Source organism: Eurosta solidaginis, chromosome 5, assembly GCF_040869045.1.
Source record: "Eurosta solidaginis isolate ZX-2024a chromosome 5, ASM4086904v1, whole genome shotgun sequence".
NCBI classification, from domain to species: domain Eukaryota; kingdom Metazoa; phylum Arthropoda; class Insecta; order Diptera; family Tephritidae; genus Eurosta; species Eurosta solidaginis.
In genome coordinates, this window is record NC_090323.1 from 250932019 (window position 1) to 250947647 (window position 15629).

The 15629-nt window shown below is 35.5% G+C and overlaps 2 protein-coding genes across 3 annotated transcripts in view; both read right to left on the reverse strand.

Moving 5' to 3' along the window:
* Nucleotides 1–15629, reverse strand: part of dpr20 (defective proboscis extension response 20) — a 311446-nt gene that overhangs the window by 73304 nt on the left and 222513 nt on the right. The window lies entirely within an intron of this gene.
* Nucleotides 7443–8321, reverse strand: LOC137234024 (ubiquitin carboxyl-terminal hydrolase 8-like). Its single transcript, XM_067757670.1, has 2 exons — nucleotides 8145–8321; nucleotides 7443–7990 (listed from the first exon to the last, which is right to left on the reverse strand). The coding sequence occupies exons 1-2, from the start codon at nucleotides 8246–8248 to the stop codon at nucleotides 7627–7629; spliced, it is 468 nt and encodes a 155-aa protein (XP_067613771.1). The 5' UTR covers nucleotides 8249–8321; the 3' UTR covers nucleotides 7443–7626.

Genomic DNA, 15629 nt, shown 5'->3' on the forward strand with positions numbered 1-15629 from the left:
GCTCAATTTCCAAAAACAAGGCCGCTTAAAATATCGCAATTTCCGACAGCGACTGGGATGCAGTTGATGTTCTAATAGATTTACTCACTGCTTACGAAATTGCGACAAATGTGCTTAGCAGTGACAAAATAGAAAATCATGTGGAAAAAATGGCAATAAAATGGGTACTGCTAATATGAATGCCCAAGAAGAAGCTCCGGAAAACAGTGACCTCACGGCCATGGATATACTTCTAAATGATAATGACAGTGACACAAGGAAGGAAGACGAGTTTCGCTACTTATTCGAAGAACAAATAAACCACAATCTCAGTGCCAGCAATTGGTGGCAAGACCAAGAACAAACCTATCCCAATCTGTCGAAAATCGCCAAAATATATCTTGGATACCTTCAACAGCTTATGAAAGGGTATTTTCAAGTGCTGAAAATTTAGTTCGTCCAACACGAAATTGTTTGAGTCGGGAAATGATATCGACACTTCTTTTCTTACACCAGAATAAGAAGAAAATAGTTTAATATCGTATTACATAATTCTCAATATGAGTATTTTTGTATTCACTGTTTATTGATCTAAATGGCCCACGAATTTATTGTTATTAATGTTAAATAAACATATATGGTACATCAATTTGTTGCTTTCACCGGATATCCAAAAACACGGTTATTAACCGGATCTTAATAAATCCGGATAGTTTCACAAACCAATATTAACCGGATATCCATAACGTCCCGATTTTATCCGTGTCGACGGATATCCGTATGGATATCCGGATATTCGAATATGCGGATATTCACAGTCCTAGTCACTACCAATTAGCAATAAGTTTTCTTGCTGCTGATTTCTTTGGTTTCAGCACCAAACTCGTCCCTCTTTTACTCAATCATCGAGACCCTCAATGAGAACCTTGAGGCTTCGCGATCATCCTGGTTGAGTGATAGCAAATTTGTTGCTCTAACAGTGTATTCTGCGACTTCCTAAGACAGTTCACCAAGGTGATTATCTAGAGTTTTCTGCAAGGCTTATATATTGCGGAGCTTCATATGATCATCTCATAAGTGATCTCGTTTCCTTCGATATTTCTGAGCTCCCTGGCATTGAACAAATCGGGCACCGCATAAGCTCGAATGTAAGCCTTCGTTTGAAAGACCCATCACATATTTCCGAATGCCACAATACTTCAAGGCTTCGAATTCTCTCCAAGTATGAACGTGGCAGCTTACGCGAGATCTTTATGTTTTTTCTCAAGTGATGTGGCCAGAACTGCAGCTCATACAGCAGTGAGCTCGAACCCACGATCGAAAATATTGAAAGGGCAGAAGTTTTGATCACCAGCCTTAGATTCAGTTGTAAATTTGATTGCGCCCAACGTGGGTCATCGAAATTTTTTAATAATAAAATGTTTAAATTTTGTTGGTTTTATTGATTTTCGTTTCTATTACTATGGCTGGATGATGGACGATCATGATAGTAGCAACATTTCAGGCGAATTGTACCACTAAAACTAACACAGTAAGAGATGTTTGGTCAACACTACCAACATGGTCTAAAGAACCAATTAACTGAAAGACAAGAAAATGGTGGGTAACTCATAATGGAATAAGATAAATGCAATAACAGGCAAAGCGACAGTTATTTTATTTTTACTTCCAGACCTTGTGTCCTCCGACCATGGCTTTAGCAAAACTACTTCTTTAAGAACTCCTTATTAAAGCAAAAAACTTGTACATGCACAATGATACTCTAATGTGAGAATGTCTTTAAGCTACCGTTAACAAGTTCCTGCACCCTCCAGTACTTCCTGACACCACAATTCACCTATTCCGACAGCTAATTTGTATACAATGGCAGCTCAAAGAAAAGGTCGTACCAACCGTTATCCGTGCTCAAAGATGTTTTTGCCAAAAAAATTACTCATAAATAAAACGTTTCTTTTTTTTTTATAAAAACTTTTTCCGAAGTATTGTTTATTCCCCCCGAGTTGGTAAATTTCCTGTGTTATATGTGCCACAGCTTAAAAAAAACAGCCACTTATATACAAAAAACATGAGCTTTCTAACATCCGTAACAAGATGAAAAAAATTGCTAACAAGTGCCAACTTTTAAGCCAGCTAATTGCAATTTTTGGTATTAAATTTTCGCCTTCAGAAAAAAATATGTAATAAAACACGAAAAAAGTATAAATAATCAAAAGGAACAAAAACCATAAAGCGCTTTTGCTCAGTCATTTCAATGCCCTTACTTTATGCTCTTTACTTCTAAGTTCTTCCCCTTTTCTCTATCTCTATTGCTCGTTTGCTATATCATCGCACCACTCCGTCTCTCCTTTCCATATTTTAGCACAACATTAGCGACCGCCATTGCGCTTTGTTGTCATTGCCTAATTTCGTATATCCTCAAGATGTAAAGCTGTAAAATTTTTGGCAAATACACTCATATGCTTAATTTTTTTTTCGTTATGTCGGTTTGAACAGGAAGGATCACAAGCGACCACAAAACTCAAACACAGCCATACTCACACGCGGCTAACGAACTCTCGACATAAGCAGAGCTAAACACATTTCAGCCACAAATCATTTGCCAAAATGACCTAAAAACTTCTAGATGGATTCATATATTTTAAAAGCGGAAGCACAAAAGTAAAAGCAATGGAAAAAACATATTTCATAACTAGGAGAGTGAACTCTCATACAACGTGAGTGGTGTGCTTGTAGGACACGCAAAACGTTATTTTTTCTCATAAATGGTAGAGGAGGAATAGAAAGACTGGAAGTTACAACCAAAGGCAAAACTGAAGCTTGAATCGGAACCGGACGAGGGGTAAGGGTATGTTTTTGAAGTGTTATCAGTTTACTACCGATGGGTTATGGGTTGTCTTCCCTTTTTATTGACGAATTATCGAAGGTTTTTTAAATTTGCCATAGCCAGCAGAGATTATCAATGAATTTGTCGACGAGTTATTGGCTTATTGTTAAAAAGTTGTCGATTACTTTTCGAAAATTTATCGATATGTTTTCAAAAAGTTATTGATTTTTATCGTAAAATTAACTATTTAATATCGAAAATTTATCGGGTATTTATTGAAAATTTATCGCTATGTTATCAAAAATTTATCGATTTGCAATGAAAAATTGAACGAAAAAGTTAACAATATCAAAATGTTATCGAGAGTTTATGCAAAAAATATCGATTTAGTATCGAAAAGTTATAGATATGTTTTCAAAATTATTGATTTTTATCGTAAAGTTAACGATTTATTATCGAAAAGTTGTCGAGTATTTATTGAAAAGCGTTGTTATCGAAGAATTATCGATTTGGTATAAAAAATTTATGGAATAAGTGTGTTATCAAAATGTTATCGATACGTTATACAAATAATATCGATTTCTTACCGAAAAGCTATAAATTTTACCATTGAAGAGTTTCCAAGTTTTTATCGAAAATTTTAGATATGTCTTCAAAAAGTTATCGGGGTTTCTATCGAAAATTTTTATATATTTTTTCGCTTTACCATCAAAAAATACTAAAATTTGCTATCGAAAAGTTATCGCTTCTATTCGAAAAGTTATCGATTTGCTATCAAACATTGATTAACATTTCTATTAATACAATATGTAATTTGAATTGGTCTCATATTGAGGACACGGCTTCTTTTATGGCCTATAACGTTAAATCTTCAGCCGAAATTCATCTTATTGATAGTTTCTTAAGTATTGATTTGGTACAAATTAATGGGCTCTATAATAGGCTAAATAGAATTTTAGATTAAGTGTTTATCTCAAACAATGTTCACTACACATTGTCTGAATGCTTCACACCAATCTTGCAGACCGACAAACATCCCGTTTCTATTTCCCTTGAATTGGAGTTTTATGAATTCGCTGAAATTACCGATAAGCCTGAAACGAATTTCAACTATAGTGCTTGTGATATGTCGCATCTTAATGAAATATTATTTAGCATTGATTGGTGTGATTCATTCCGCGATAATGATGTCACATCTTGTTTTCATATTTTTAAAAATAAGGTTCATGAGTTGTGCTTGAAGCATATCCCAATTTATAGAAAAAAATAATATAAAACGCCCTGTCATACTAAGAGGCTAAAACATCTGAGGAATGTTAAATGCAAATCTTTAAAACAGTATAAAAGAACTGGAGATTCGGCGCACTACTCAAAATTTCAAAATGATTTTAAGGCATTCAAGTGCTTGAATAGGTTTTTGTACAGAAATTATGTTCTGAGCTTTGAGAGTAATATAATGTCGAACTCAAAGGCGTTTTGGCGTTTCATAAAGTCAAAAAAGGCCTGCTCATCTGTCCCTAGTCATGTGTTTTTCAACGACAAATCCGCAAACAATGCAGTTGATGCTGCGAATCTATTTGCCAATTTTTATACTCAGTTGAGCAGAGCTCACAGAGTATACTAACTTTGATTGGATAACGGTTGGTTGTACAGGTATAAAGGAATCGAGATAGATATAGACTTCCATATATCAAAATCATCAGTATCGAAAAAAAATTTGATTAAGCCATGTCCGTCCGTCCGTCCGTCGGTCCGTTAACACGATAACTTGAGTAAATTTTGAGATATCTTGACGAAATTTGGTATGTAGATTTCTGGGCGCTCATCTCAGATCGCTATTTAAAATGAACGCTATCGGACTATAACCACGCCCACTTTTTCGATATCGAAAATTTCGAAAAATCGAAAAATTGCGATAATTCATTACCAAAGAGGGATAAAGCGATGAAACTTGGTAGGTGCGTTGAACTTATGACGCAGAATAGAAAATAAGTAAAATTTTGGACAATGGGCGTGGCACCGCCCACTTTTAAAAGAAGGTAATTTAGAAGTTTTGCAAGCTGTAATTTGGCAGTCGTTGAAGATATCATGATGAAATTTGGCAGGAACGTTACTCCTATTACTATATGTATGACTAATGAAAATTAGCAAAATCGGAGAACGACCACGCCCACTTTTAAAAAAAAATTTTTTTTAAAGTGAAATTTTTACAAAAAATTTAATATTTTTACAGTATATAAGTAAATTATCTCCAGTAATGATATGTTGCAACAAAATACAAAAATAAAAGAAAATTTCAAAATGGGCGTGGCTCCGCCCTTTTTCATTTAATTTGTCTAGGATACTTTTAATGCCATAAGTCGAACAAAAATTTACCAATCCTTGTGAAATTTGGTAGAGGCTTAGATTCTAGGACGATAACTGTTTTCTGTAAAAAAGGGCGAAATCGGTTGAAGCCACGCCCAGTTTTTGTACACAGTCGACCGTCTGTCCTTCCGCTCGACCGTTAACACGATAACTTGAGCAAACATCGATATATCTTTACTAAACTCAGTTCACGTACTTATCTGAACTCACTTTGTATTGGTGTAAAAAATGGCCGAAATCCGACTATGACCACGCCCACTTTTTCGATATCGAAAATTACGAAAAATGAAAAAATGCCATAATTATATACCAAATACGAAAAAAGGGATGAAACATGGTAAATGTATTGGTCTATTGACGCAAAATATAACTTTAGAAAAAAACTTGGTAAAATGGGTGTGACACCTACCATATTAAGTAGAAGAAAATGAAAAAGTGTTGCAGGGCGAAATCAAAAGCCCTTGGAATTTTGGAAGGAATACTGTTCGTGGTATTACATATATAAATAAATTAGCGGTACCCGACAGATGATGTTCTGGATCACCCTAGTCCACATTTTGGTCGATATCTCGAAAACGCCTTCACATATACAACTAAGGGCCACTCCCTTTTAAAACCCTCATTAATACCTTTAATTTGATACCCATCTCGTACAAACACATTCTAGAGTCACCCCTGGGATTCAAGGGGTTGTGTAGCGCAATATATAGCTTCTCCAACCCAATTTTCAACCTCACCTTCGAGCGGCGAATCCCGTTTCACTAACAGACGAGGCTCTGGCGACCCAAGCTCCTCATGGAACTTGGGGTGGGGAGGGAGGGATGGCCTGAAGGTTAAATGTGGCCATATAAATCGTTCCCGAGATGGTAGGGCCAGCACCTTAATGGTGCTGTGTTACCGGAGCGTATCGGATCTGTATCCGACAAAGGACCATCACATCGATAACACTCCCCAAAGCCTTCGGGGAGTAACCTAATCGCTACAACAACAACAACAACAGAGTCACCCCTGGTCCACGTTTATGGGGATATCTCGAAAAGGCGTCCACATATAGAACTAAGGCCCGCTCCTTTTTAAAATACTCATTAACACCTTTCATTTGATACCCATATCGTACAAAATAAATTCTAGAGTCACCCCTGGTCCACCTTTATGGCGATATCTCGAAAAGACGTCCACCTATAGAACTTAGGCGCACTTCCTTTTAAAATTATCATTAACACATTTTATTTGATACCCGATATGGGTACAAACAAATTGTAGAGTCAGGCCTGGTCCACCTTTATGGCGATATCCCTAAATGGCGTCCAACTATAGAACTATGGGCCACTTTCTCTTAAAATACTCTTTAATACCTTCCATTTGATACACATGTCATACAAACACATTCCAGGGTTACCCTAGATTCTTTTTACAACATGGTGATTTTCCCTTACTTTGTCTCCACAGCTCTCAACTGAGTATGTAATGTTCGGTTACACCCGAACTTAGCCTTCCTTACTTGTTTTGTTCTAATTTTGAACCAGACACTCGCGTCCGTTCGAGTTTGCCTTCCATGAGCAACTCAGCGCTCAATTTTGGATCTTTGCGTGTTTCCGCTATGGATGTTGTGAATGGTATTGGAAAGCTTAAGCCGTCTACAAAGACGGACTCAGATGGTCTTTCGGTCATACTGTTGAAAAACTGTTTGTGTTTGGCTGAGCCTCTTACAATTACCTTCAACAACTCACTGGCCACTGGGACATTTGTGGATGACTGGAAGCTAACTTCAATTTCTCCGATATTCAGGAGTGGTAACAAAAATGATGTTCGTAATTATAGACCTATTTCGAAGCTCTCATCTGTATCCAAACTTTTTGAGATTATAGTAAATTATAAATTATACTTTGCAGTAAAGGGCATAATTTCGAACAATCAGCACGGGTTCGTTTGAAAATGATCCACTGTTAGTAACTTATCTATTTTTTCTGAATACTGCATTTCCCCTTTCCATAATAGATTGCAAGTTGATACAATATACACTGACTTTTCAAAGGCTTTCGACAAGGTTTCGCACCAGATACTCTTGGCTAAGCTTCTGGCATTGGGTTTTCATTCCTCATTTTTGATATGGATTGAGTCGTATCTTTCAAATAGAGATTGCATTGTTGACATAGACAACGCCACGTCCCAGTCCTTCATTGCTTCCTCTGCACGCTGAGAAAATTTTCTTTAATATTTAGTACGTTAGCACTTCAAAGTGCTCCCCACTCCAAATTTATATACTATAACAATATTTTTATTATATACTTTTATTATATATTTTTATTATATATTTTTATTATATATTTTTATTATATATCAAATATATTTTCAAGTACGAATTTCAACAATTTCAACGATTGCAAAATATAGTAACCATTATATGATGCTTCTGCACTTGCTAGTCCCTGTGTAGCCGCTTTCAAGAGATCAAGTTACTCTGATGTGCTCAACTCATTGTAGTTATGTACTTGTTCGTTTGTTTGCTTTATTGCTCTACGTGTTGGTAATACAACTGCAGTTTGATGTTGCACGTTAGCATTAGCCTGTTGCTTTTCCTCATAACGTCGCCTAAGTGATGAATGTAAAAGCTCTAGCTTGTTCATAGACCGATTATTCTTGGAATTGCCGCCCAAAAGTTGGCGTACATTTTGCCTATGTTCAGAGTATTCAGGTTTCTTGTTTATACAATGGAGTAAATTGAAATATTTCATGTATAATATATACGCCAACTCTTCATCGCCTTCTCTATAATGTTTGTCTGCTTCACGGCTTAACTTTCTTGCGGACCTCACCAAACTGTAAAAAAAGTATGCAATGGATATATTTCATAATTTTTATTATTTTTTGGGCACTTAGCCAATTAGGCAAATACTGTAGATACATTAGTTTGCTTATTAGCGCGTGCCCTAGTATATTATGTGCGTGTGTGTAGTACACACAGTGTACTTACATTTGCGTCTTCTTACTGCGTGCATCTGGAATTTCTGCTTGTTTTTTCAAATCATTTAAGGTTTTACCCAAATGCAAATCTTTGACTTGTGCCATTTTCGGCATTGCTACGATGGAATTTTCGTTGTTGCAATGAATTACGCTCCATCCGGTGTTTGTGGGCGGTGGGTGTCTACGATACGCCTTTCTTGATTAAACGAAATTTCGGTTATTTTACGCTTTCACATTTAATGCATAGACATAGATTAGATTGATACGAATCTTTTGCTTACGCTCTCATATTTTCGCTCTCACGAGGGATTTATCTTCTAGTTGTTGCTGGCAACAATCACAGATAAATCCCTCGCGCCAGCTGAAGCGGGTGCCAGAACAAAAAATGTGCCAGCAAAACGAAAAACGTGCCAAAAATTTTGGTAAACTTTTGTTTGACCTACAACTGTAGAATAGCGTTCAAAAATTATGGGAAAAAGGATAGAAATACTTGTTTTGGTGTAAGTATTATTAATTCGAAGGCGGAGAGTAAATATTATTTCCCATTCAAAAGTTATCACTAAAAATAGGTTTTGTAAATATGAACTCCCGATGCAACCAGTCCATTTTGATCACAGAACCTGGAACGCCAGACATGCAGGATAAGCCCTATCCATCAAATAATGTTAACTATTATATCATAGGTCCGATTTACTGAAATTTCAAAAGAATAGATGGTTTTCACTACGAGTTAAATGCGTTACAATATTTGACTAATTAATTTAATCGAAATGTAGATTTTACTTAGATTTGTTTATATTTAACTCTAACTAGTCGTATAATTGTGAAATAACTTTAAGGAAATAAATATTTTACGACTATCTTATTATTAAATGATTGAAACTATAATCGCCGAAATGTATGTCAAAAATCCCCATTTTCAGATCTATTCAATTTTGTTTGGAGTGGCATCATTGATAAATGTTATAAAAAATGTGCATTTTGACAGCGCTCTCTCGAAACAAAGAGTTGCAAATCCATTCATCTATGGCATAGATGACTTGATACGAAACATTTGTTTACGCTCTCAATTTTTTCACGGCACTATATACAGGTTGGCTCATCTGTAAAGCAACAAAATATGTCTGTTCAAATTGTCAAAATCTGTGTATTGGTGTTGGTGCGAATGGTATGGAATGGAAACATAAAACTTAGCAGTTTTTGTATGTGTAAGTAAAATGTTTGCCAATGTGTTGGTTTCATTTTGAGTTTGCCATCTCCTTTTGACAATCCCTTCGACCATGCAATGACATAAATAAAATCAGCTGATGAGATGAGCCAACCTGTACATAATTGAACCATGGATTTAGTTTAGCACCCCCGAGTTCGGGTTTAACTTGGAATCAAATGAAAGAGGGAGTTCTCTCGATCACAAATATATATATTTTAAAGTGCGCAAACTTATAGTTTAAAAGTCATTGTAAATTTTACCAAGTAGCGCAACTAACAGCTGATTTAGATTATTTAACTCAAATTTTAAAGTGAGATAATCCTTACGAATTTATGTATATTGAATATTTAAGGCGTTTTGGTTGTTAATAAAACAATAGTTTTATTTATATTAAAGCTTTTATCATTTTTTTTTAACTTTGAAAAAAACTCCGAACACTATTCCTTCATTATATGACATTCGACTGCCTAGTCCACTGCCTACCACTCTATTCGCAACATAACCTCTATTTAAGCTGCCAAACTATATAGTAAACAATGGATACGCCTTTCTTGATTAAACGAAATTTCGGTTATTTTACGCTTTCACATTTAATGTGATGGGTGTTGGTAGTTATCGATAGCATTTAAACATAAAAGACATTAGGCGCCTTCAGAGCATTCTATTTTCGTTGATACGTTGCAAACATGCTTCCGTCAATTAACAGCCTCATTCTGTTTGGCGAACGATACGCTCAACGAACGATACCTGCTTGGACGGTTTCGTGTGCTCATGGTATTCTGAATCTTACGTTGCCGTTTATCGCGTAGCTTTACGTCGTTCGGCAACTACATGATCTCAAGTGTCAAACTTGCAACTCTGTGCACATATGTTTTGTTTATGCGCACGTCCATAAAGTTTACAAAATAAGTGAAATAAATATAGTGATATAAATATAATAAAAATGTAATGGTTGTGGTCTGTTTTGAATCTCCTAATATAAAATAAAAGTTTTTTATACAATAATAACTAATTACCGTGGTGTGAAGGTAGCGTGCTCCGTCTACCACACCGTATGCTCTGGGTTCAAACCAGGCATGCTTAACCAACGAACCGATATCATTTCGTTACGATAATTAACGTTAATAAAAGAAACAAAGTCATTTCGTTTCGTTTATTAACGTTAAGAACGTCAAATTAACGAAATGATTTTGTTTCGTTTTCTGCCATATCAAAACGAAATCAAATCGTTTATGTTGATTATTAATTTCAAACTATGCTGGCAAAGCTGATTGATGGCGCAGTCATTAAAGGTGAAAGCATTAGCCAAGCTGATTGCAACTTTTCTCATGAATTTTGACAGTACGAACATTTCTCAGAGTATTTTTGACATTACCACCAACGAATTACACAAACAAATTACATGGAGTTTGTGTGTATTTCCGCTCGCTGTTACCAGCTTACGGCTTCACCATGGCTATAGCATTGCCAGCACAATTCAAACATAAAGCATCACGTTTTTGTTAACGTTTTTAACGTTAACGAAAGCTTTTCGTTTCGGTTAAAAACGAGATAAAATTTATCTTTATAATTCCTTTATCGATAATCAGCCCTATTCTTGAATCCATCGTAGAAAATCTACGAATACAACCCTCCGCTACGAATACGAAGAATTTGCTATCACTGACCTCATGTGAAACCGAAAAAAGGGCTGCCAACATATAATGTTATATTTTGGTTATTCGAAGTCAGCTGAGCGATTGTAAATAAAAAATTTCAATTTAAATTTTAGTTTAAAATTGCATTATAACATTTAAAAAAACAGTTTAGTGCTTAAAATGGATTCCATATCATTTGCAGCTTTGTTAGAAGAAAATGAGCAAGAAAGGCGTGATTTAAAAACTGCGAGGAGTCTTGAAATTAGAAGAGGCTATGTATGTGAAAGGATCCCTGTTTTAATGAACTTATAAAGGTTTTAAAAAATTGTGTTTTATAAAAACTTTCCGCCTAAACAAGGCTGCGTTTTCCTACGTGCTCGGTGTTATAAATGAAGGAAGTACACCGTTCGGTGGGTCACGTTCAATGAGTCCTATAATTCGCTTAGCATCGGTAAAACTTTTTTTTTTGCGGAAGGTAGCTATCAGCAAGGATTTGGAAAAGATTTTGACTTTCCGATGTGTCAGACCACATTTTCCAAAGTTTTAAAAGATTCCTTACTAATTTTCCAAACGCGGCTATGTCCACAATTAATATACTTAGATATGACCAACGAAGAGAAACGTAGCGTAAAAAGGCAGTTCTACGAAAAATATAGGTTTCAGGGTGTAATTATGTTTTATAGTTTTTGCAATAATTGTCGTTATTATAAGACCCTTAAAAATTTAAATTAATATTTTAGTAATTTAATTTTAATTTAATTCTTTTAAGCCTTCTTCCTAATCTGTGAAGCTAAGTTGCCGATATGCATACGTATTACAAAAGCATTACTTTTTTCCAGATAGTTTCATCTTTTGTTGGTGGCGCAATACTATTTGCATTGTTTTCCCAACATTTGTTAACCTCCTCCGTTGGGCACTTTGTAAAGCCTACCGCCATTTCAGGGTGCTGCTGCAATAGGTCAAGTAAGCAGGAACATTGTTGGCGAGTTGTGACAATTTTTGACCTATTATAACAATAGATTGTAATTAAATTAGTATACATATCACTTTTAATAATATACTTATATTTTATTTGTTTAATATCCCTTTTTATTCTGAATTTTTAATGATTTTACTTTTTCCCGCAAACTGATACGCGTCGTAGAAAATTTGTACGAAACTCTACGATTTCACAGTTCGAGTGTGTTCAGTGAAGGCTTTCTACGAATTTCGAACTTACGATAGATTCAGTAAACGTACTTTCGTAGAATTTACGAAAATCGAGTATACGATGGATTCAAGAATAGGGCTGAATATGTCGAAGTGTTTATATGGAAACGGTGGAAATTCTTTGATAAACGATTAGCCTAACGTTAATGTGCATCCCTAGTTCAAACCGCGGGCAAAGCAACATCAAAATTTTAGAAATAAGATTTTTCAATTAGAAGAAAATTTTTCTAAGCGGGGTCGCCCCTTGGCAGTGTTTGGCAAGCGCTCCGGGTGTATTTCTGCCATGAAAAGCTCTAAGTGAAAACTCATCTGCCTTGCAGATGCCGTTCGGAGTCTGCATAAAACATGTAGGTCCCGTCCGGCCAATTTGTAGGGAAAAATCAAGAGGAGCACGACGTAAATTGGAAGAGAAGCTCGGCCTTAGATCTCTTCGGAGGTTATCGCGCCTTACATTTATTTTTTTTTATTATTTTATTACATACATACATAACCAATATATAAAACAGCTGTGAATCGGTCACGTTAATGAAACTAACAGTCGGTCATTAACACGTTCGATGCTGGCTGTTGACTTGTTCATACAAAGGGCGCATGCATAATGTCGCCAAACGTGACTGAATCCATAAAAAAAAAAATAAACGCATGTTATGTTTACAAATCTATGACTAAAGTTCTAATAACATTTAACATAGGTATGAGGTGAAAGCGTGACATCTGCGGCGAACATGAGTCTACTGTCTACCATTGTACTTTTTCATGCTCATATTTTTTGCATGAAGCATGTGCCTTTTTAAGCTAAATTTACCATTGCACCGGGTATCGGTGAAAAATCACGTTGTCTATCCATTATATAGGTGGATGTACTGCTCGTCGTCATAGAGGACATAGGCGGTTTAACGGATCGATCAAATTGTGGTATTTTCGGTTTGAATATTTCATCATCGTCTTTATTGTCAATGGATTGACGAGGAAGACGTGCAATAGCCATGGGTAACTCTTGATTTTGGTGCTGTTTTTCACGTTCCAACTGTTCGTTAAGTTTTTGACGTTCTTGTATTTTATGCTCAATCTGGCTCGTCTGCTCGAGCCCTTCCTTTTCGTTGGGTGTTAGCACGTCCTCTTGTTCTTGTTTAAATCTCTTATATTTTTCAATTTCATCGAGCAGACGATCCATTTCTCTTTTCTGTAATTAAGTAAGAAATTCGCTTTATCAATAGAACTTTTAAATATTCAAATAAAATTTGTCTTAACACATACACAATCTTTCGCCACGCTCTGGCGCGTAGAAAAATTTTCTTCTAATTGAAAAATTTTATTTCTAAAATTTTGATGTTGCTTTGCCCGCGGTTTGAACTAGGGATGCACCTTAACGTTAGGCTAATCGTTTATCAAAGAATTTCCACCGTTTCCGTAGAAAAACTTCGACATATTATCGATAAAGAATTATAAAGATAAATTTTATCTCGTTTTTAACCGAAACGAAAAGCTTTCGTTAACGTTAAAAACGTTAACAAAAACGTGATGCTTTATGTTTGAATTGTACTGGCAATGCTATAGCCATGGTGAAGCCGTAAGCTGGTAACAGCGAGCGGACATACACACAAACTCCATGTAATTTGTTTGTGTAATTCGTTGGTGGTAATGTCAAAAATACTCTGAGAAATGTTCGTACTGTCAAAATTCATGAGAAAAGTTGCAATCAGCTTGGCTAATGCTTTCACCTTTAATGACTCCGCCATCAATCAGCTTTGCCAGCATAGTTTGAAATTAATAATCAACATAAACGATATGATTTCGTTTTGATATGGCAGAAAACGAAACAAAATCATTTCTTTAATTTGACGTTCTTAACGTTAATAAACGAAACGAAATGACTTTGTTTCTTTTATTAACGTTAATTATCGTAACGAAATTATATCGGTTCGTTGTTTAAGCATGCCTGGTTTGAACCCAGAGCATACGGTGTGGTAGACGGAGCACGCTACCCTCACACCACGGTAATTAATTATTATTGTAAAAAAAAACTTGTATTTTATATTAGGAGTTTCAAAAAAGACCACAAGCATTACATTTTTATTATATTTATATGACTATATTTATTTCACTTATTTTGTAAACTTTATGTACGTGCGCAAAAACAAAACATATGTGCACAGAGTTGCAAGTTTGACACTTGATATTGTGTAGTTGACGAACGACGTAAAGCTACACGATAAACGGCAACGTAAGATTCAGAATACCATTAGCACACGATATCGTCCAAGCAGGTATCGTTCGTTGAGCGTATCGTTCGCCAAACAGAATGAGGCTGTTAATTGACGGAAGCATGTTTGCAACGTATCAACGAAAATAGAATGCTCTGAAGGCGCCTAATGTCTTTTATGTTTCTATGCTATCGATAACTACCAACACCCATCACGAAAGTACTCAGCTGACTGCAACATATCGATAGGCAAATACAAACTATAATCAGGGCTGTCATGGAATCCAAGTCGGTTTTGCGTTTTGTCGGAATTACAAACCAATATTGATATAAATTGGTGTCATAAAACCGTATTGGTTTTGTTCTTTTCGAATGTAAATAAAAGCGATGTTCGAATCAGCTGTTTTGCGATGCACCGGCAATTTTGATGTTAATTTTTTTGGCAAAATTTTATAAAATAGTTGTTTTGTGCATTTAAACAGCAATAAACAAATTGATTGACATCAAAATAGCATCAGCAGTTGTAGCATTTATATTATTGGAAGAAGAAAGTTGCTAGAAGGTCAAAAGGGAAATTTTGGAGAGATCGCAGCAATACATTTCAGTTTCCAGAGACAGCGTAAATAAACTGTTTCTTAATGTGGGTTTCTAGATATGTATAGTGTATTTGCAGTTACATTGCATACTACAGCATAAGCAAAGAGGCTTTCCGAATGGTATTGGACACCATTGAAGGATGCGTAACTCGCTCGAAAGTTCTGCCAGTGCTGCAACTAGCAGCTACGTTACGATTTTTAGCTGAAGGACCCTATCAAAGATCAGTTAGCAAGGATTCTAGCATGAGTGTAGGTAAAAGCACGGTGTCAACGATTTTAGATGATGTGCTTCGTGAAGTCATTCGGAATATCTGAATTTTTTTCCATAGATTCAGTCAAAATACTGTTTTGCATTGAATTTTTATGTTTTTCCCTATTAAGAATGAAAATATATGTAAATTTACATTTATTTTTATAAAATAAACTTTTATTTACTTACGTTTTTCGAAAATACTCAACTGCAAGAGAAATACAACTATAAAAAAATTAAATCCAACAGCATTTAACTGATTGGATTGTTTCCGATAGCAAAACCGATATTATCGGATTCTGTGACACCTAAAACCGACACTAAATCCAATTCGAACATGAAACCGATAACATTTGATTTCATGACACCAAAGTAATTATTTTGTCGTTT